General features: G+C 41.6%; 1 protein-coding gene across 1 annotated transcript in view; it reads left to right on the top strand.

Moving 5' to 3' along the window:
* Positions 1-22,717, top strand: part of CCDC170 (coiled-coil domain containing 170) — a 98,333-nt gene that overhangs the window by 8,080 nt on the left and 67,536 nt on the right. Inside the window, exon 2 of the mRNA XM_059401272.1 lies at positions 12,774-12,888. Within this exon, the coding sequence (XP_059257255.1) occupies positions 12,856-12,888 (33 nt within the window). The 5' untranslated portion in view covers positions 12,774-12,855. The remainder of the gene's footprint in view (positions 1-12,773; positions 12,889-22,717) is intronic.

Genomic DNA, 22,717 nt, shown 5'->3' on the forward strand with positions numbered 1-22,717 from the left:
AGCTGAATCCTTTCTGGCATCCATGGTCATGCTCTGCGAGAGCTGTTGGGTTCTCAGTGCACCACGTTAGGAGCCGTGTGTCTGTTCATCTCGTCACTGATGTTAGGAAAGTCCGAGAGAGGCTGAGGACCCTTTGCTCGACAGGTGCTCGACAACACGTGAGGCAGGTACAGGGGCTCCTGGGAACAATCCCGAGGTAATCGGTGAGTGCTATGATGTCATTGTCAAAGTCCTTAAATTTGACTGTTTTATGCAAAGGGATGAACATGCTCTTTGGAGATACGTACTGAAGTTTTGAGGGGTGAGGGGCCATGATGTCGGCCAATTACCCATGGTTCAGCAGTCATATTTGTAATCAGCGCATGGAGAAAGGCATCAGTCAGATGTGGCAAAATGTTCTCACGGCTGGCGAATCCAAGGGAAGCATATACTTGGGTTAATTGGGTTATTCTTGCAACTTTTCTGTCACCTTGAAATGAAACTTAAGAAACATGTGCCTGCTATGAATGGAGTGACAAAGTAGAAGGTACTCTTCCTAACTGCTGAGCTAAAGGGTGAATAGTAACACATCCCAGTTTAAGAAAGGGTGGCAGAAAGCATGCCTGGAGTAAAGACATGGTGTCAGGTAAGGATCTTGCAGGAAATACAAGAACAATTATATGGGCGTTATGGTAGACCAGGGGTGAGGATGGAGCTGGGCAAATTTGGCTTCTGGCGGGGAGATGATGTTGGCTTTGAAGCCCCAGCTGGACATGCGGTGATGTTCAGTAGACGGTTGAAAATGGGCGTCTCTAGCTAGAGGTGCAGGTTTGGGGGCCATCAGACGCTGGGAATGGCTGAAATCTCAACAGGGCAGGAAGTTGGCCAGAGAAGGTGTCTCCAGTGACAGAGGGCTGAGGACAGAACCCCAAAAAATAACAAGTTAAGAAGTGGTGAAGGAGGAGGAGCTTCAAGAGGGACTGAGAGAGGGGAGGGCCAGGTAAGTCAGAGGAGGGAGCCATGCAGAGAGCAGAGGAAGAGGTGTGAGGAGAATGCAAGGAGAGTGTGCTTTGTGTGGCATGTGCCAAAGGGAGGTCAAGTCAGGTGAGGAGCAAAAGTGTTCCCTGGAAACGTTCTTACACTGTTGGTGGGAATGCAAACTGGAGCAGCCGCTCTGGAAAACAGTATGGAGGTTCCTCAGAAAGTTAAAAATGGAACTGCCCTACGACCCAGCAACTGTACTACCAGGTATTTATCCAAAGGATACAAACATGGTGATTTGAAGGGGCACGTGCACCCCAATGTTTATAGCAGCAATGTCCACAATAGTCACACTATGGAGAGAGCCCAGATGTCCACCAGCAGATAAATGGATAAAGAAGAGGTGGTGTGTATACACGATGGGATATTACGCAGCCGTCCGAAAGAGCGCTATCTCGCCATTTGCAATGATGCAGATGGACCTAGAGGGTATTGTGCTGAGTGAAATAAGGTCAGTCCCAGAAAGACAATATCGTATGATGTCACTTCTATGCAGAGAAACAAAACATGAACATAAGGGAAGGGAAAAACAAGATGAAAGTAGGGAGAAAAATCCCAAGAGATGCTGAGCTCTAGGAATCAAACTGAGGGTTGCTGCAGGGGTGGTGGGTGGGGGGTGGGGTAACTGGGTGACGGACATTGAGGAGGACACTTGATGCCGTGAGCACTGGGTATTACATGGAACTGATGAATCACTAAATTCTACCTCTGAAACTAATTAATAAAAGGTGTTCCCCAGATATGGTGTTCAGGGCAGTCTTCTCCCAGGAAGTGAATTTTAAGCTGAGCTTTGGAAGGTAAGAGTTAGCGAGGCAAAGGATCAGGGTGATTGTGTTGGATACATTTTCTCCACACCAAAAGCATGGGTGGAGGAGCAGGAAGCCAAATCCACTCAGGCATCTGCAGAAGGCCAGCGTCGCCGGAGTGTGGTTGGAGAGCACAGTGAGGTGAGAAGTCATGGGCGCAGAAGCTGGTGAAGTAGGCAAGGGTCAGATCATACAGGACGTTACAGGAGTTTGGACTGTGCCCTAAGGGCGAGGGATGCCCCTGGAGAATGTTAAGTCTTGGGATATATCGACTAGTTCTGCATTTAAAAAATATCCCTTTCGGGGTACGGCATAAAGCATGTGACTCTTGATCTCAGGGTCCCGAGTTTGAGCTCCATGTTAGGCTAGAGCTTACTTTAAAATATATATATATATTTTCCTTTGGTCGGGGGGAGGGTGAAGGTTGGGATAAGTCTGAAGTTGGGGAGACACTCTGGAGGCTATTGTGGTAGTCTAGGTGACCTGGTAGGCACGATGGACATGGAAAGGGAACAGTGACTTAGGTGTGAGAATCAAGATGGAGGCATTGGAACTGGAAGGAGAGAGAGACAATGTAAAGTATGGGCTTCTGGTTCAAGGAACGGGGTGGGTGTTTGTTGTCATTCGCTGAAATGGAGAACGAACAGGTTGGAAAGTAGCATGAGTTCAGGGTTCAGTGTTGGACATGTTGGGTGGGAGGTGTTTTGGCTGTCTGGGTGATACCTGCTGGCCAGTTAGATGTAGATCCTGAGCCCAACAGAGAGGCTTCAGGTTGGGATCATCATATATTTGGGGCTCCTGAGTACATAGGTGGTTCTTGAAAGTCATAAAGGAAGGCCAGAGAAATGAGGGTTTTTTTTTTTTTTTGTTTCTTTTCTCTCTCTCTCTCTCTTTTTTTTGCTTTTTTTTTTTTTTTTTAAGACATCCATTGAAATAAGAGTTTTTCCATGGAGAGTGTGAAGAAGAATTTTTAAAACATTGACTTTGACCATGTGATGGTTGAGGGGAAGCAGATGAGAACACAGAAAAGATCCGAAGGGAATGAATTCTTCCTGTGAAGGGCATCTATTAAGAAAATTGTTTACTCATCATTTTATTCATTTATTGACCAAATATTTGTTGGCCTCAGAAGAATATTAACCTTGGAATGAAGAGACTTGGATATCATTGACTGAAATGAGCTGAATTCATCTTTCCAGGTCTGGTCTCTTTATGTTGTCAGGTTCATTTGCACCTCAAGTTTTCCAAGAAATATTAATAAACTAATCAAAATTTCCAAAATATTTTATACCAGAAACATATATAAAATAGTGAGAACATATGACATTAAGTCAGCCCCGCTGTTTTATAAAGCTGAGAATTTATGACCATCCCTGAACCTTTCCAGGCCTCAGTGTCCTCTTTGGAGCATTAGTACTTGATCTGGGCTTTTCACTCGAGAGTAGACCAAGCTTGTGTGCTTACGTCTGCTGCTTCTCTGAGCCGCATTCAAAGAGAGGAAAAGTAAAAAACGGCATCATTTCCCAACAGTGCTGGGTATAAGACCAGATTTTTTTTAATCATTCTGGAAAATACAAAGACAGTGGAGTCATCAGGTAAATCAACGGCAGAGGAGAAGAGAGCAGTATACGTAGAACTGTTCTTCCCAGAGCTTTCTGGAAGCTTCCACCCTTGGCATCAGCAGATGTGGATCTGGATTATTAGAAAGTAGGAAGAAATCAGGTAGACATCACTGATGACTGCGAAATGTGAATCAACTGCTTCCATGTCCAGTACCCCACAACCACTTCCACTTTGGATTCCCCTGTTCCCACCTTGGGCAATTCAACGTGCAGTCTATCGTGCATTGATGTATGTTTGTGTCCTTCCCAAATTCACACGGCAAAGTTTTCACCCCCAGTGTGCTGGCCATCAGGAGGTAACTGGGTTTAGATGAGGTCATGAGGCTGGTCCCTTGTGATGGGATGGGTGTCCTTCTAAGAAGAGGAAGAGACTGGACATCTCTATATTCTTTGAGGACACAGTGAGAAGATGGCCATCAGCAAGCTGGGAAGAGAGTTCTCCCCAGGAGCCAAATCACCTGGCACCTTGATCTTGGATTTCCGAGCCTCCCCAGACTGTGGGGAACAAACATCTGTCTTTGAGGCCACCCAGTTTGTGTGTGTGTGTGTGTGTGTGTGTTTTTTCCCAACCGTCCACCTGATATAGTCAGTGTTCTAAAGTTAGCCTACCCACCCCTATTCTCACAACTTGCCCCCAGCCCTCCCCACTTCCGGCCACGACCTTCCGGACAAATGTGAAGTGTTATGATGGTACACAATGGGCGGTGTCTTCAAAGCAGAGCCTTTCTTCATGTGGTGGTTTCTCGCAACACTCATTCTCGAAGCTGAAGTACATTAACCTGTGCCTTAAAGATGTGACTTCTCTGGAGAAATGTGTTCTGCCCCTATAATTTGTAGAACCTGAGCAATATCAACTTAACCTGTTTCTATTAATTTCTGGCTGCCATATTTGGATTTTTTTAAATTTAACTTTTTTTTGGGGGGGGGGTTACTGAGCAGACAATAGTTAACTTCCTCTGGTGAGTGCCTGGAGTACAGAGAGTTCACAGGGAGTGAGTATAGAGCATGTAACCGAGGCTGGCAAAAATGAAACTTTTTTCAACAACTGAGCTTAACTCAGGAGACACTGTTTCCTCCCTTTAGAAGAAAAAGACCATCTTGTCAATTCAGGGGAACTTATTCCAGTGTTTACCTCACTCCCTCTCTCCCTTAGGTGAACCAAGTTTCTGTGGGTGGGGATGGGTGTGGTTTTGAGCCTCTTGGGACCCGGTGGTGGGGGGCAAGGGGGGAGGTAGGCCCATTTGGGCTGGAGACTGTCCTCTGCAGCCCTGGCTCCGACTTCCCTTGGGGACTTGGACGTGGGTCTCTGCTGACATCCTCGGCTTTGCTCTGGCCTCTCAAGACCCAGCCGTGCAGCAGGTCGCTTATTCCTATCCCAAGTCCCTTTACACCTGTGGCCTGATCTATGTCCCCCTTTTTGGTTTTCTTGGGGAGCATTAGTACTTGATCTGGGCTTTTCACTCGAGAGTAGACCAAGCTTGTGTGCTTACATCTGCTGCTTCTCTGAGCCGCATTCAAAGAGGGAACCAGGGTAGGGTGTCGCTTCCCTGCTTGAGAAGTGAGTACAGAAGGCAGAGCCGCCTGTGGGCCCCATGGGCACGTCCCTCAATCCCTGCTCTCGGTCCACTCCCAGGAGCTACTCTGCTGCCTGTAGGGTTCTCCAGTGGGCGTCCGTCTGCGGGGGCGCCATCCTGGGAAGCCAGGAATGTAGCTGGGGTTTTTATTATCCTTCCCACTCATCTCAGGTGTTAGTTCCCAAGAGGGCCAGCAACACCTAAGCGCCGGTCAGGTCTCCTCCTTCTGGGGACTGGAGCCACGCATCCCCTTTCAAGTGGGAAAAAGATTCTCCAGCATGGACTGTTCTCTAGTCTACAAGTTATTTATTTATTTATTTATTCATTTGGCAGACAGAGATCACAAGTAGCCAGAGAGGCAGGCAGAGAGAGAGAGAGAGGGAAGGGAAGCAGGCTCCCTGCTGAGAGCCTGATGCAGGGGGGGGGGGGGGGGGGGGGGGGGGCCCAGGGGCGGGGGGGGGGGGGGGGGGGGGGGGGGGGGATATGCTGGATCCCAGGGCCCTGGGACCTGAGCTGAAGGCAGAGGCTTTAACCCACTGAGCCACCAGGCGCCCCTCTAGTCTACAATTTTTGTTTTTTTTTAAAGATTTTATTTATTTATCAGAGAGAGAGGGGGGGAGAGAGCGAGCACAGGCAGACAGAATGGCAGGCAGAGGCAGAGAGAGAAGCAGGCTCCCCGCTGAGCAAGGCGCCCGATGTGGGACTTGATCCCAGGACGCTGGGATCATGACCTGAGCCGAAGGCAGCTGCTTAACCAACTGAGCCACCCAGGCGTCCCTCTAGTCTACAATTTAAAGGAATAAATTTTCCGCAGTAAATCCTCAAGGCTTTTTTTTTAAATTTATTTTTTAATTTGACAGGAAGATAACAAGTAGGCAGAGAGGCAGGCAGAGAGAGGGAAGGAAGTTGGCTCCCCGCTGAGCAGAGAGCCCAATGCAGGGCTTGATCCCAGGACCCTGAGATTGTGACCTGAGCCGAAGGCAGAGGCTTTAACCCACTGAGCCACCCAGGCGCCCCTTCATATTCATTTTTTAGTATTTAACTGAAACCCAGTCACTGGGGACATGGTGGTGAACAAAACAGGCATTTCCTACCTCGTGTGGATCTCATGGTCTCACTGGGAAAGAGATATGAAATAAAAAACCATATAAATAGTAGTTATAATATGAAGGATACAGACGGGGTGCCATGAAATCAAATAACACAAGAACTCATTTAGATTGAGGCTCGGGAAGACCAATATAAGGAGGGAGAGCAGGCCATCAGGTGCTGGGGTAGAGGGAGCCAGACTAAGAGAGATTAGGAAAAGAGGGGAGGGGCAGGGAGGGGGGGAGTCAGAAGTATACAGCTGTAAGATTTGATCAGATTTTTTTCCTTTTTGAAACTAAATTTCCTTGTTATAGATAGTAGTAACAGCTTCAAACAGTTGGTCTTGGAATTAAAAAAAGAACCATAATATTTAAATCATGCTTAACACAGACCTAACATGATAAGTATTTATTATCTGGTGGCTGTAAATAATGATACTAGTACCTTCATGGAGTTTACATTCTGGTGAGGTGACGATATCCACTGTAGGAATGGGAATAAGTGAAGAGGAGCCACAGAGAGAAGTGCCACATTTATGCTACTTTAATGACTTATTACAGTCGTATCTGAAGGAAAAGGCAAGACAAACCACCTTAATGTACTAACGAGTGCATTTAAGTGACATGTAACAGTGAGGTTACAGAGTAAAGATGCTGAAGTTACAGAGTTGACTGATGGCGTTTCCCATCTGTAAAACCTTGTACCTCTAGTCTAAAACCTTGAGACCAAGATTGGCTGTTGCTCAGGCCCTAACAAGCTTCTAAAGGCAGGACGCGTTAGAGAAATAATTGCAAATTTATTAGCTTTGGACCTTCATCCTAACAAGGATTAAGATTTATAGTTTTAGTTCCTTCAAGGGAAGCATTTTACAAATGTGTTATACTTTTATCCTTACCTAAAAAGATGTGGATGAACAGTTCCTGGTCTTTCCTTCCCAGGGTGTCTTGGTCAACTGTCTCCTGCCCTCTCTGGTTTCTTCTAAAGCTCCAATCTCTATTCTAGGTTGATCTCTAGCAAGGGCTAATTTAAAAATATGAGGTGTATTATTCTCTATTTTTACAAGAGGTGAGGGAAATCCCATCTGTATTTCTTTTTCTTTTTTAGTTGTCTTTTTTTTTTTTTTAAGATTTTATTTACTTACTTGTCAGAGAGAGAGAGTGAGAGAGAGAGAGAGTGTACGCAAGCAGGGGAATTAGCAGGCAGAGGGAGAAACAAGTTCCAGACTGAGCAAGGAATCTGATGTAGGACTCGATCTCACGATTCTGGGATCATGACCTGAACCAAAGGCAGATGCTTAACTGGCAGCCATCCAGGTGTCCCTCGCCTGTACTTCTTAATAGGGGCCATGGTTTAGGGCTAGTTAGGTGTTTTTATAAATAAGTAAATAAATTCAAGTAGGTATTTTTATGTTTTTTTATTTTTATTTTTATGCTGACCTTAGAGATGTGAACAAAAGGGAAGAAGCATTTTCATTCTGTTGTTCATCTACTCCTCCATCCATCTATTTAACAAAACATTTAAAAAATACTGAGTGGGTCTCCATTCAACAGACATTTATGGAGGTGCTTGTCATATCCTAGGAAAGGTACCTGGCACTAGGGATACAAATATAATTAATTTCTAGGTTTTGCTTCCAACCCACAACCTTGTACCCAAATCATTCATTCAATTATTAATACTCAACATGTGTTTCATGAGTGCCAACTCTGTGCCCAGAGTTGTTGCAGACACGGGGGATGCAGTGCTGGGGAACAGACATGGGGTCTGCCCTGGTGGAGCTTTTGGACCTAAGAGCAAGTGCAGCAGGTAAGGGCTGTGTTCTCCAAAGTGGGTTGATGGCTACAGGAGGTGCAGAAAATTATTTATGAGAGATTCAGTAAGAAAATATTTCAATTTTTATTTATAGTAATCTCATCTTTATTTGTATTTTTGTGTATATTTGGTAATGTGCCTAATCTGCATAGTAGTACTTGTTAGCCATTTATACATAAGTAAATATTGAATTAATTCCATAAATTCATACTGATAGATTGTATAAACAAAAACATTTGCAGACCCCAGGATGAAAGCATGGATTTAGAGTTAGATAGACTTAGGAGTTTGAAGTCCGTTTCGGTCACTCACTATGTGTGTGTCCTTGGGCAAGTTGGGGCTCCACACCCTTTGTAAGGACTGTTCTAAGGGCTGACTGCAGTAATGTTAGTGAAGTGCTTATATTGTGCCTGTTTATATCAAGACCTCAAAAAAATGATGGCTAATATTACTATTGTTATTATTCATATCATAAATATTAAAATGCAGGCATCTTCAAAGTGATATAGAAAATTTTGAGAAGGGACTGGTTAAGCTGTGATCCCAATGCCATGAGAATGTTGTAATAAATTATTGCTGGGAATTAGGTTGGTACTACTTTTTATAGACTGTGTACCAAAATCTTTAAAATTTTTATTTACGTTAACCCAGTTGTTTCCCTCCCAGAAATTTATCCTAAGGAAACAATCAGAATTCTAATAAATCTATAATAGTGACAGCTAGGAAAAAATAACTAAATGTCCAAATATAGGAGAATAGTCAGGTTAAACTGCAAATTTATGAGGAATATTATACAGCTTTTAATATTTTATTTTATTTTTAAGGTTTTTTATTTGTTTATGTGACAGAGAAACAGAGAGTACAAGTAGGCAGAGGCAGGCAGAGAGGGAGGGAGAAGCAGGCTCCCCGCTGACCAGAGAGCCCAGTGCGGGGCTCGATCCCAGGACCCTGAGGCCGTGATCTGAGTCAAGGGCAGGGGCTTAACCCACTGAGCCACCCAGGCACCCCAGGTTTTAATATTTTAAAGAATGTTTGGGGAAACATTAATATCTACTGAAGAAGATAAGGTATAAAATTAGAGTTATAGCATGATCGCAATGATTTTTTTTTTTTAAGCACGTAATTAAAAAAAACCCCACACAATTTAATTAAATGGTTTGGGAAAACTAGACAGCTAGCTATATGCAAAAGAATGAAACTGGGGCACCTGGGTGGCTCAGTGGGTTAAGCCTCTGCCTTCGGCTCAGGTCATGATCTCAGGGTCCTGGGATCGAGTCCCGCATTGGGCTCTCTGCTCAGCGGAGAGCCTGCTTCCTCCTCTCTCTCTCTCTGCCTGCCTCTCTGCCTACTTGTGATTTCTCTCTGTGTGTGTCAAATAAATAAATAAAAATATTAAAACAAAATGAAACTGGACCACATTCTTACAGTATACACAAAAATAAACTCCAAATGGATAAAATACCTAAATATGAGGCTAGAACCCATGAAGCTCCTGAAAGAAAATGTAGGTAGTAATCTCTTGGACATTGGCTTCAGCTACATATTTATGGACATGTCTCTGCAGGCAAGAGAACCAAATGCTAGAATCAACTAGTGGGACTACACCATATTAAGCTCCTGCACAGTGAAGGAAACTAACAAAACAAAAAAGCAAGCTACTGAGTGGGAGAAGATATTTGCAAATGACATATTTGATGAAAGGTTAGTATCTAAAATATATGAAGAACTTACGCAATTCAACACCCAAAAACCAAATAATCTAATTTAAAAATGGGCAGAAAACACAATAAACATTTCTCCAAAGAAGGCATACAGATGTCCAACAAACACATGAAAAGGTCCTCAGCCTTATCATCAGGGGAAATGCAAATCAAAACTATAATAAGATCACATCATACCTGTCAGAACAGCTAAAACAAAAAATACAAGAAACAACAAGTGCTGGCAAGGATGTGGAGAAAAGGAAACTCTCTTGCACTGTTGGCAGGAATGTAAATTGGCACAGCCACTGTGGAGGACAGTATGGAGGTTCCTCCAAAAATTAAAAATAGAACTACCCTATGATCCAGTGATAGTAGTAATGGGTATTTACCCAAAGAATACCAGCACACTAATTCAAAAGGATGTATGTGCGCCATGTCTATAGCAGCATTATCTACAGTAGCCAAATTATAGAAGCAGCCCAAGTGTCCATCGACGGATGAATGGATAACAAAGATGTGGTGTACATAGATACAGTGGAATATTATTCAGTCACAAAGAAGACTGAAATCTTGCCATTTGCAACAACACAGATGGAACTAGAGAGTATTATGCTACGTGAAGTACGTCAGTCAGAGACAGGCAGATACCACATGATCTCACTCATATGTGGAATTCAAGAAACAGAACAAAGGAAAAAAAAAAAACAAACCAAAACCCTACTCTTAACTATAGAGAAAAACTGGCAGTTACCGGAGGGGAGGTGGGTGGGGTGATGGGTGAAATAGGTGACGGGGGTTAAGAGGATGCTCACATGATGGGCACGGAGTAATGCACAGAAATGTTGAGTCGCTGTATTGTAGGCCTGAAACTAACAGAACACTGTATGTTAACCCCACTGGGAAAAAATAAAAATCTTTCTAATTCAGAATCTCTATTGAAAAAAATACAGTATTCCAAAATACCCTTAGTCCTGGTGCTCTGTTAAAAGAAATTGAGTCTTGTTTTCATTGGGTGGGGAGGAGCGGAGTTAGAAAAACTGAGATGCCAAAACTTCGGGAGGTTTGCTTCAAGTACTAATCCTGATATAACTCTAATAGATATGTGTGTGTGTGTGTGTGTGTTCTAAAAACCCTACATATATATAACATAATTATATATAATGCATATATATATATATATATAAAATATGTGTACATACAAAATATGTGTGTATGTGTGTGTGTATGATGTATATATAATCCTAACTAATATTCACTGAGTTGGGAATGATTTCCATTCACTGTTTTATTCATTTCAATTAATTAATATATTTATTTATATATATTATTTGTTTATAAATAAAATATATTTATTTGTATATTTATTTATTTATCATTTATTTGAGAAAGAGATGGAGAGCATGAGTGACGGGGAGGGGCAGAGGGAGAGGGAGGAGCAGACTCCCGGCTCCCAGGATGCTGGTATCAGGACCCCAGCCAGATGCTTAACCAGTTGAGCCACCCAGGGGCCCTTCTGTTCACTCTTGACAATTCATCACAAGTGGGTGGGGACTGTTCTTACCCCCTTACCTGCAAATGAGGCAATTAAGGCCTGAAAAGCAAATTCTATTTGCAAATAACAAACAACTGGAAGTAGGTCTGGAAGCAATGATTGCTCTTCTGTAGTGTACAATTTAAAACATATGTTTAGGTAGGTTTAATGAATGGACGTGGGTAATGGCCCTGCCAGTGTAGGAGGCACTTAGTGTGTAGCCCAGAGGTGCAATTCTAACTCCACGCGAATGTTCATGGTTTGTGGTGTCTATTAATACAGGAATTGGTCAAGTGTAGTCTATTTGTAAGATTGGAATCGAAAAAGAAAAGAATCAAACTGAATCTACTTAGGGCTATAATATGAATAGATGTTAAAAACATACTGTTTTTAAAATAAATGAGAGCAAAACTAGCATACTATTTATGGTTAAGAATATATGTTAAAATAATATATCTTCTACAGGTATAAGTAAAAATGAAAAATATTTTTAAAGATTTATTTATTTGAGAGAGAGAGAGTGGGGGATCAGGAGGGGCCGAGGGAGAGGGAGAAGCAGACTCCCTGCTGAGCACGGAGCTCAAGGCAGGGCTCTATCCCATGACCCTGGGATCATGTCCTGAGCCAAAATCAAGAGTCAGATGCTTAACTGACTGAGCCACCCAGGAACCCCCCCCCCCAAATTTTTTTAATGGTCTGAAGGATACTCACCAAACTTACCTAGTAATTACCTCTGGGATGGAGGCAGAGGATCAAGATTAGAGATCACGGAGAAAGGAAATTATAACTCCATTTTTGATATTCCAGTCGTTTAAAGAACAGTGACGCTAATTTTAATATTAAGATTAATTTCTTCATTAAGTCAAAGGCCACTGAAAGTGTACTTAAAGAGTCCGGTTTATTAGGTTCTCAATTTTCACATCCTAATTTTCAGACTTAAGAAACCGAATATTATGTTTGTGCACTCCTTCCTGGCTGCAGAGGCAACAGGAAACCCCAAACCTGAACCTCAGTGTGCGGAAAGAAGGGAGAGGCAGAAAGCAGCATCACTGAGTTCCCAGCAGTCCTTGGAATGCATTTGTTATGCAAGTACAACCTTCTGACTACATTTGGGACAGGAAGTTCATCACAAAAACAAGTGGAATATAAATAATCTTATAGCCAGAGTAGTAAGTGTCTTCAAGGATTAACATGAGAATTCAGTGATTTCTGATGTTTTCATTAACTGTAAAAAAGATCTCCAACCAACAAAGGACAAGCGGGAGGGAGAAAGTGACCTACATAGCTTGTGTGTTGCGCTAGAGCCCTGCCTTCTCTTCCAGGGTGGCTGGCCCTTAGCTCAGCCCAAAGAAAACTCCATAAAAATGCCACGGCAAGAAGGAAGCCCTGATGTCCAGCTTACACACTCCTGAGAGCAACAAAGTCTCAAGAGAGGCCTGCTTTATTAAAAAAAAAGAAAATGACAGCAGGGAAATGTTAGCCATGTATAATCCTTCCAGCTTTCTCTTTAGAAAGAAATCCCATCCTGTGTCACCTTCCAGCAAGAATCCTTGCAAAGAGACAAACCAAGCCACAGTCAAGTTGTTAGAATTAATTTTTCTCTCTTTTGTGTCCAGGATAGATCGGATTAACGGCAGATTTCCAACCTTAAACCTCAGTGCCTAGCAACTCTAGTGGCTTATCAAGAAGAGCATAAGGATGTCCGCGGCACGCTCTGTAGGACAGATGAATGTGAGTAGACTCCCATTTCGGAAGCCCTTCCTTCTGAAACATAGAGTCCTTAATCTCCTTTATGACAGGAGCTCGTCCTGTGTCCTCGCCAGCACCGGCAGCACGTCCTCCGTGTAGGCAGGACAAGGGCACCGCAGGAGGCAGTTGGGCAAGGTGGAAGGAGACATCAGAGCCAAGGAAGAAAGGCACCGTGGACAGTGTTTGTGCCTTCCTAGCAGTCCTGTCCCTCTTCTCCTGTTTGTGATTTCAAAGTCTTCCTAACTCATTTTCCTCTAATTTTCTGCAGAACCTCACCAATCAAAACCCCATTGACCACAGTGCTGTCTTTGAGCTATTCTCCATAGCAACTGAGGCTTCTCCTTCGCAGCACTTAACACAATAACAAGTAATAAATTACATGCATAATTAAGTATTTAATGTCTCCTTCCCGCAGAAGACTGCGATGTTCGCTAAGTCGTCCCTAGCACTACTCAGGACCTTACTGAAAATGCTCAGTGATTATTTGTAGAGTAGGTGAATGAAGGAGGGATGGATGACCGTTCTTCTTACCAATACTCCAGTCCTCACATCTGATTCACCCTACCATCTCATCCCGTTCTCATCTGCCAAATTCTGTACCGAATTCCACCAAACCCTGTAGGATTGTTGGCGTCTGCTGAGCCCCCTGGCCCAGCAGTGGGCTGAGTTAGGAAGCCCATAGGCCTGTCCCTCTCCAGTAGCATTCACAAACCAAAGTTGCCTTCCTTTCGACTCTATGGGTGTTCTGAAACATACTCCCCAGTAACCGAAGAGCTTCTACACTATGGCAAGATTTTAAACCAAAAGCAAGTCACCACCTTGCTAGGTTTCCCATAATCTTTGCAGGTTACCAGGGGTCCAGATTTCAAAGAAAATAATTTCTAACCTCCCTCCCAAGTTTCAGATTTATTTCTTATCCAGTGTCAAAAAGAGAAAAGGAAGTACATGGCCAATAAAGAAATATTAAAAGAGGGAGAGCTTGGGAGGATGGGAAAGGGTATCACGCATGTGCTCGTGGGGCTGTGTGCTGGTGCAAGGTAGCATTTTCCTTGGACTTGGCCCTTCCAAACAGACCCTCCGGGATCACATAATCCACTAGGGCCACAAGGTAACACAAACAAGTTGCTCGCCAACACACCTGTTCACTACAGGAAACCATGACAAATTTCAAGACCCACGAAACAATGCCATGGCAAGTCCTTGTTCAGTAAAAGCTCTTTTAGAGCAGGATCAAAGCAAATGGAGTCCGAGCCGACCTCTCTCTGAGTTTCTGGCCTTTTAAGGATCATTTTGAAGTGGAGCATATAGAATGCGTGAATGCACACTCTTCAGCCAATCCTCTGAATGCCATCTGACACCATGAACTTGGTTCATATCAGAAACCTATTTCTGAACCTCTTGTCTGGGTATGAAGATTGCATTCCTCATCAGCTGGATCCAGCTTCCCGCGGAGACCAGTGAAGTATGTCCCGTCGCCTGTGGGTAGAGGGATCATCTGTCTAACTCCAACTTCCCAGGCCTCCAACTGTCATATATTCTAAACTGATGTAATAATTGTAAAGCGTTTCAACATGAGGCTTGAAAATGGACTTGCCAAAGCTTCATCCAAAAATCAGTGTAGGCTGATGCAATCGCCTCCTGGCTGGTTTCCCTTCATCACATCTCCTTTGTACTGATCTAACCTCTTCAGCTCCACAGAGTAGACGTGATGACACGCAGACCCGACCAGATTCCTCCCCTAGCGGGCGAACACTGTCCTCTGTAGACAGGGTGGGTAATAGACAGACTCCTTAGGTCAGCCGAATCACATTACCCCTGTCTAATCTCTAGCCAAACCTTCAGTCACATGGAAAGTTAGTTTGTTCAAGCTTGCCTTGTATCTTGAACGGTTTCTTGCCTATGGTGCCTGCTCCGTTCCTTCCCAGGCCCCTCCTCTAGCTGACTGGTGCTGGACTTCGCTTTTCTGCTGAGCTTTCGTGGGACATCCAGGCAGAAATGTTTATTCCTATTACCACTCCCGTCTTCATCCATCTTGTTCTATCTATTCTGGTTAATAATGATCTGTGCAATCAATTAAAAAAAAGTCACCCACATTATTACCAATCAGAAAGGTTACTGATACCGTTTCCTACATTTCTTTATGGTGCTGTTCCTATAGTACTCTTCTGTGCTTTTAAAAAAACTTACTATTGGAAGTGTAGTTGACATACAGTGTTAGAATAATTTCAAGAGCGTTACACAGTTATTAGACAATTCTGTATGGTACTCATTGCTTATCACGGTAAATATAGTCACCATCTTATCACATGCGAGTTATTACAATATTATTGACTATATTTCCGATGCTGTACTTTTCATCTCCATGACTTATTTATTTTATAACTGGAAATTTGTACTTCTTAATCCCTTTTACCTATATCATCTATCCCTCCACCAACCTTCCTTCTGGCAACCATCAGTTCTCTGTATTTAAGAGATGTTCTGTTTTTGGTTGTTTTCTTATTGGTTTTGTTGTTTGGATTCCACATGTAAGTGAAATCATGTGGGTTCTATCTCTGTCTGACTTATTTCACTGAGCATTATGTTGTCACAAATGACAAAAATCTTACTGTTTTTTATGGCTGAGTAATATTGCTTTATACACACGCACACGCACCGCCCCCCCCCCAATGTCATCTTCATACATTCATCTGTGGATGGAAATTTGGGTTGCTTCCATATCTTAGCTACTGTAAATAATGCTAGTATAAACATAGGGGTGTGTATATCTTCCCCAATTAGTGTTTTCCTTTTCTTTGCAAATATTGGACCACCCTTGCATCCAAGGAATAAATCCCTACTTGATTGTAGTGAATGATTTTTTAAAATGTTGGATTTGGTTTGCTAATATTTTGGTGAGGATTTTGCATTTTTGGTGATCAGAGATGTTGGCCTGTATTTCTTGTTCTCTCTTAATCTCTTTTTAGTATTTTTATCTAGTTTTGGTATTAGGGTAATGCTGGCCTCAGAGAATAAATATGGAAGTTTTCCTTCCTCTTCTATTTTTTGGAATAGTTTGAGAAGAACAGGTATTAGTTCTTCTTTAAATGTTTTGTAGAATTCATCTGTGAAGCCGTCTAATTCTGGACTTCTGTTTGTTGGGAGTTTTTAAATTATTGATGCAATTTCATTGCTGGTTAGTTGGTTTGTTCAAATTTCTTATTTGTTTCTGATTCAATTTGGGAGGTTATATTTTTTAAAGAATTTATCTATTACAGAAGATGTGGTACACACACACACACACACACTGGAATATTATGCAACCATCAAAATGAAATTTTAACATTTGCAACGATGTGGATGATCTAGAGGGTATTATGTTAGGTGATATAAATCAATCAGAGAAAGACAGTTATCATATGATCTCACTGATACGTGGAATTTGAGAAACAAGACAGAGCTTCATAGGGGAAGAGAGGAAAAAATGAAACAAGATGAAACCAGAGAGGGAGACACACCCTAAGAGACTTTTAATCTCAGGAAACAAACAGAGGGCTGTTGGAGTGGAGGGGTTGGGGGGATGGGGTGGCAGGGTAATGGACATTGGGGGGGGGGTATGTGTTGTGGTAAGCACTGTGTATTGCGTAAGACTGATGAATCACAGACCTGTACCCCTGAAACAAATATATTATATGTTAATAGTGAAAAAAGTCTGCGCTTAAAAAAAATAAAATAAATTTATCCATTTCCTCTAGGTTATCCAATTTATTGGCACATTGTTTTTCATGATATTCTCTTATAATCCTTTGTATTTCTGTGGTGTTAGTTGTTATTTCTTCTCTTTCATTTCTGATTTTGTTTATTTGAGTCCTCTTTTCTTTTTTTAATGAGTCTGCCTAAAGTTTTATCAATTTTGTTAGTCTTTTCAAAGAACTAGCTCCCAGTTTCATTGATCTGTTCTATTTTTTTTAAGTTTCTATTTCATTTATTTCTGATCTAATCTTACTATTTTCTTCCTTCTACTGGTTTTGTTTGTTCTTTTTCTAGCTCCATTAGATGTAAGGTTAGATTGTTCATTTGAGATTTTTTTCTTGTTTGCTTCTTAAGGTAGGCCTGTATTGCTATAAATTACCTTCCTAGAACAGATTTTACTGCATTCTAAAGGTTTTGGGCTGTTGTGTTTTCATTTTCATTGGTCTTGATGTATTCTTGTATTTCCTCTCTGATTTCTTGGTTGGCCCATTCACTGTTTGTTAGCATGTTATTTAACATCCACGTATTTGTGTTCTTTCCATGTTTTTTTCTTGTGGTTGATTTCTAGTTTCATAGCATTGTGACCAGAAAAGGTGCATGGCATGACTTCAGTCTTTTTGAATTTGTTGACACTTGTTTTGTGGTCTAATGTATGACCATATGAAGAATGTTCCATGTGTACTTGAAAAGAGTATGTATTCTGCAGTTTTAGGATAGAATGTTCTGAATGTATCTACTAGATCCATCTGGTCCAATGGGTCATTCGAAACCTCTGTTTCTTTATTGATTTTCTGTTTGAATGATCTGTCCATTGATGGAAGGGGGTTGTTAAATTCCCCTACTATTATTACATTACTGTAGATTTCTTCTGTTATATTTGCTGTTAGTTATTTTATGTATTTGGGAGCTCCAATGTTGGATGCATAAATATTTACAATTGATACATCTTTCTATTGGATTGTTCTCCTTATGATTATATAGTGTCTTTCCTTATCTCTTGTTACAGTCTTTGTTTTAAAGTCTATTTTGTCCAGTGTAATTCCTGCAACCCTGCCTTTCTCTTTGCTTCCATTTGCATGATAAACACTTTTCCATGCCTTCACTTTCTTTTTTTTTTTTTTTTAAAGATTATTTATTTATTTATTTGACAGAGAGAGACCACAAGTAGGCAGAGAGGCAGGCAGAGAGAGAGGAGGAAGCAGGCTCCCTGCTGAGCAGAGAGCCCGATGCGGGACTCGATCCCAGGACCCCGAGACCACGACCTGAGCCGAAGGCAGCGGCTCAACCCACTGAGCCACCCAGGTGCCCCCGTCCCTTCACTTTCAATCTACATGTGCCTTTAGGTCCTAAATGGGTCCCTTGTAGGCAGAATATAGATGGGTCTCCTTTTTAAAATCCATTTCATCACCTTGTTTCTTTTAATTGGGGTGTTCAGTCCATTTACTTTCATTTGTAATTATTTGGCAAATATGTACTTTTTGTCATTTTGTTATTTGTTTTATTGTTTTGTAGTTCTTTGTTCCTTTCTTCTCTTGCTTTCCTCTCCCAAAGTTTGCTGGCTTTTTTTAGTGAAGTCGTTGGATTCCTATCTCTTTATTTTTTGCATATCTATTACTGGTCTTTGATATATGGTTGTCATTAGGTTTATATATGATATGCATATAGCAGTTAAGTTGATGATTGCTTAAGTCTGAATCCATTCTTCACTCGTATCCCCTCATTTTAGTACTGGAGGTCATACTTTACATTTTTAATTTTGTGAATGTCTTGACTGATTTTTATAGATATGCTTATTTTTTTAAAAAGATTTTATTTATTTATTTGACAGAGGCCACAAGTAGGCAGAAAGGTAGGCAGAGAGAGGAAGAGGAGCAGGCTCCCTGCCAAGCAGAGACCCCAATGTGGGGCTCGATCCCAGGACACTGGGATCATGACCTGAGCTGATGGCAGAGGATTTAACCCACAGAGCCACCCAGATGCCCCTAGATATGCTTATTTTTACTGCATTTGTATTTCCTACTTTTCTTACTCCTACTTATGATCTTTTCTTCCCACTCAAGAGTCCCCTTTAACATTTCTAGATCACGAACTCCTTTAACTTTTGTTTGTCTGGGAAACACTATCTCTCCTTCTATTCTGAATGATAGCTGGATGGACTATTCTTGGCTGCAGGTTTTTGTCTTTCAGAACTTTGAATATATCATGTCCCTTTTGTGAGGCATGCAAAGTTTCTGCTGAAAAATCAGCTAATAGCTTTATGGGGTTTCCCTTATATGTTTTCTTTTCTCTGCTTTTAAAATTCTCTCTTATCACTACACTTTGCCATTTTAATTATTGTGTGTCTTGGTGTGGCCCTCTTTTAGTTAATTTTGTTGGGGGTTCTCCATGCCTCCTAGATCTGGATTTCTGATTTCTTCCCTAGATTTTGGACATTTTCAACTATTATTTCTCAAATAAATTTTTTGCCCCCTTTTCTCTTTCTTCTCCTTGTTAAAGTCCTATAATGTGAATGTTATTACACTTGATGGCATCACTGATTTCTGTTTCCATTTATTATTAAATGAAAACTAAGTCTGTTTTCATTTATTATTATTTTGTCTCTCTCCTGTTCAGCTTGATTGCTTTTCATTACTCTGTCCTCTGGGTCACTGATTCATTCTTCTACTTCCTCTAGTCTACTATTTATTCCATCTATTTATTTTTAAATTTAGATATTGAGTTCTCCATCTCTGATTGGCTCTTTTTTAATGTGTTTTTTTTTTTTTTAATCTCTTTGTTAAGGGTCTCTCTGAGGTCCTCCAGTTTTTCCTCAAGTCCAGTGACCATCTTAATGACCATTACTTTAAATTCTCTATCAGGCATATCACTTACCTCTGTTTCGTTTAGGTCCTTTGCTGTGATTTTTGTCCTGTTCTTTCATTCGGAACATATTCCTTTGTCTCCTCATTTTGTCTTACTCTTTGTGTCTGTTTCTCTGTGTTAGAAAAGTCAGCTGTGTCTTCTGCTAGTGAAAATAGCCGCCTTATAAAAAAGATGTCCTGTAATGCCCTGTGCTTCAGTGTTCCCTGTTCACCAGCACCTGGCACTTCAGGGGTGTCTCCGGTGTGTGTCTACGCACACTGATGTTGTGGCTGAGCCCCATTTGCCATTAGGCAGATCATCTTCAATGGCACCTTTTGCCTGTTACGGACAGTGTTTTGTTCCTGTGGAAAAGTTCTGTGGAAAAGCTGATCTATTATTTTCATATTAGAAAATAATGGGTCTCCTTTTTAATGGGACAGTCTAAGGCCACCTTGGGCTTAAGTTGAGTCAGACCAGGTGTTTAGCAGAGATGGAGTAGCACTGAACCTCAGGAGAGTGTGGGGGGTGGGGTGCGCAGTGCCAGCAAGGTCTGCATCACTGGGAGGTGACCTGCAGCGGAATTGGATCTGTAAAAGAGTGCGGTGGCTGGATGTGTGGTATTAGCAAGGCATACACTGGCCTGGCTCCACAGGAAAACATGTGGGCAGGGCACACTGTTAGCAGGTTATGTAGTGAATGTTGGCTCACGGTTGATTCCCTCAGGTGTTTATGTGTTTATGGTGAGGAGGAGTGGAGGGAAATGAAGCTGCCAGCTCTTGTGTTCCCGGAGAAATCTCTGAATGATCCCTGCCCCCCTAACCCGTGCTCTGAGATTAGTAAACAGATCTTTGTTCCATATACCCCAGGTGTTTTTCAAAATCTGCTTCCATGCTATGACTCCGTGGGGTTATTTGTTGCACTGTCTCTTTAAGTGCAGGGACTCAGTTTCCTCTTGTGTTCCTTGCTCTCCTGCAAGCCTGCTATTTTTAAAGTTCCAAGTTTTAAGCCCCACTTATGGCAAGAAATCATAGAATTTGGTCCCTCTAATTTTCAAAGCCAAATGTTATGAGGATTCATCTTTTTTGTGCAGGCTCCCTCTTGTGAGAATCTGTTTCTCTCCCCTCTCTATATCTGTGGAGTTCCCCCTGCCTTCTGGGGACAGTTCTGCAGGTCTGTTTCCTCCTGACTTTGTCTCTGCCCTTTCTACCTTCTTCTATGAGGCCTCTTCTCTACATTTAACTGTGGAGAATCTGGCCAGTCCCTGTGTCATTTTTTGGGTCATTTACACTGATATGGCTGTTACCTAGTTGTATCTAAGGGATGAGGTCAGCTTAGGGTCCTCCTACTCTTTCATCCTCCATAGAAGGGTTTTTAAATGAATAAGAGTGACATCTAAGAGCCAAGAAATTGGAAAATAATATGAAAATAATAGATCAGCTTTTCCACAGAACTTGTATCGTAATGTCTCTTCTAAAACTTTTCCCACAACTGCCAGGATTTCTTTCCTGGGTTCCGCACACATCACACTACACCCTGCAGGCACTAGTGATCCCCAGAGACCAAATCCACATACACAAAGAAACGAAAGCAGGAGGACCAGGAAAGTCCCTCAAATTAGGGATAAGAACAGATGCGTGGTCAAAAATGGACTAGAGCACTGATTATGTTGGAGAAATACAATTTGCAAGACTTAATTTGTGCTGTAAACTAGGGAAGAAACTGTATTTTCTGGGAAGAAGTTGGAGAGTAGGGAAGAAGGTCTGAGAAGGGATTGCTGACTGGGACAGCCCTAGAAGCTTGAAGAAGGTGGGGGGGGGGGGAGAGAGAGAGACAAACAGACACTGAGACTACAGGAAACACTCCATACTGAGAGACCCTTGGTCACACACTTGTGCACTGCAGTGTGGAACAATGCTGGAACAAAGAGAAGATTGCTTATAGCATAGGGAGATAGGAATGGATTAGGAGATTTTGTGTGTCACAGGCAGACAGTGATTTTCTTCTCATTTTTTTGTACAGGGGGGTAATAAGACAACTATCTATCATAGTAGCAAGACTGGCCCAAGACATTGTCCCTAGGTCAGGTAATTGGGCACATTGTGTACTAAATTATGAATAAATTTATGTCTCCTCGATGCCATTGAGCTTTGAAACCATTCTCTATTCTGAGAAGACTTTGAGCCACCCTGTGAGTCAATTTCTGTCATTATCATAATAATATCAGTAGCAGAATCAAATAATATGTAGTTGGCTTTCTAAAATTAATATAAAATTGCTTCATAGCCTAGCTGATAGATACCTAATAACTTAGATTATCCTCCGATGAGGACAAATGGATAAGTTTTTAATCTTGCCGATTTTGAATAGGGTAAAATTAGTTTTTTTTGAGAAGTGAAGATTATTTAATACTTGTAGAAAAAGTTGAGGAATTTTCAAAAAAGTTTGCTAACTACACAAAGGCTTCCCTAAGAGAAAAACTCCCCTGAAATGTCTGCTGTCACGTGTTTTGAGTGTTCTTTGCTGTCTGGGGTTGCTGCTTTTTGCTCGTGTTCCTCATAAAGACAGTTTATTGTGGGTTTGTGATTTTTGTCTATCCTTGTCTTTGTTCTTTTTTGTGTGTGTGAATTAAAGGGGAGACATTTATTCTGATTAAGAAAGTAATACATGGTCATTGTTAAGGATTTGGAAAATATAGAAATATAGAAGAAAGATGAAAATAAAACCTAGTTCTATAGCTAAAAGATAACTACAGTTAACATTTTCTTTCCAATATTTTCCTTTTCTTTAAATTATATTTAATTATACAAATAATGCATCTTTCTTGAAAAAACAGAACCATTGCCTTCTCCCTACACCCAGCTCCAATTCTAGTGTCACCCCCAGAGGTAATTACTGTTATTGAGGTGATGTGTATGCTCTCAGACCTTTTTTTTTCTCTCTACATATGTTTATGGAAAATAAATAGTACATTAACCCCATTATATGTTTTATGACAAAGAGTGTCAAACCATGGGTCTACACTTTATTTTTGTTCAGTGATGTATCGTGGAGATATTATTATGTTCAAACATACGATCTAGCTCACCCTGTGTGTTGCATAGTATTCCATAGTATGCAAATGCCTTGTTTTAGTACTTGCCCTGTCAGTGGAAATTTGTATGGTTTTAGCCCTCCTCCCTTCCCTCTTCTGTTATTACAAACCATAGTATAATGAAAATCCTTAACATATTTTTATGCA

This window comes from Mustela nigripes, chromosome 5 (genome assembly GCF_022355385.1).
Source record: "Mustela nigripes isolate SB6536 chromosome 5, MUSNIG.SB6536, whole genome shotgun sequence".
Classification (NCBI taxonomy): domain Eukaryota; kingdom Metazoa; phylum Chordata; class Mammalia; order Carnivora; family Mustelidae; genus Mustela; species Mustela nigripes.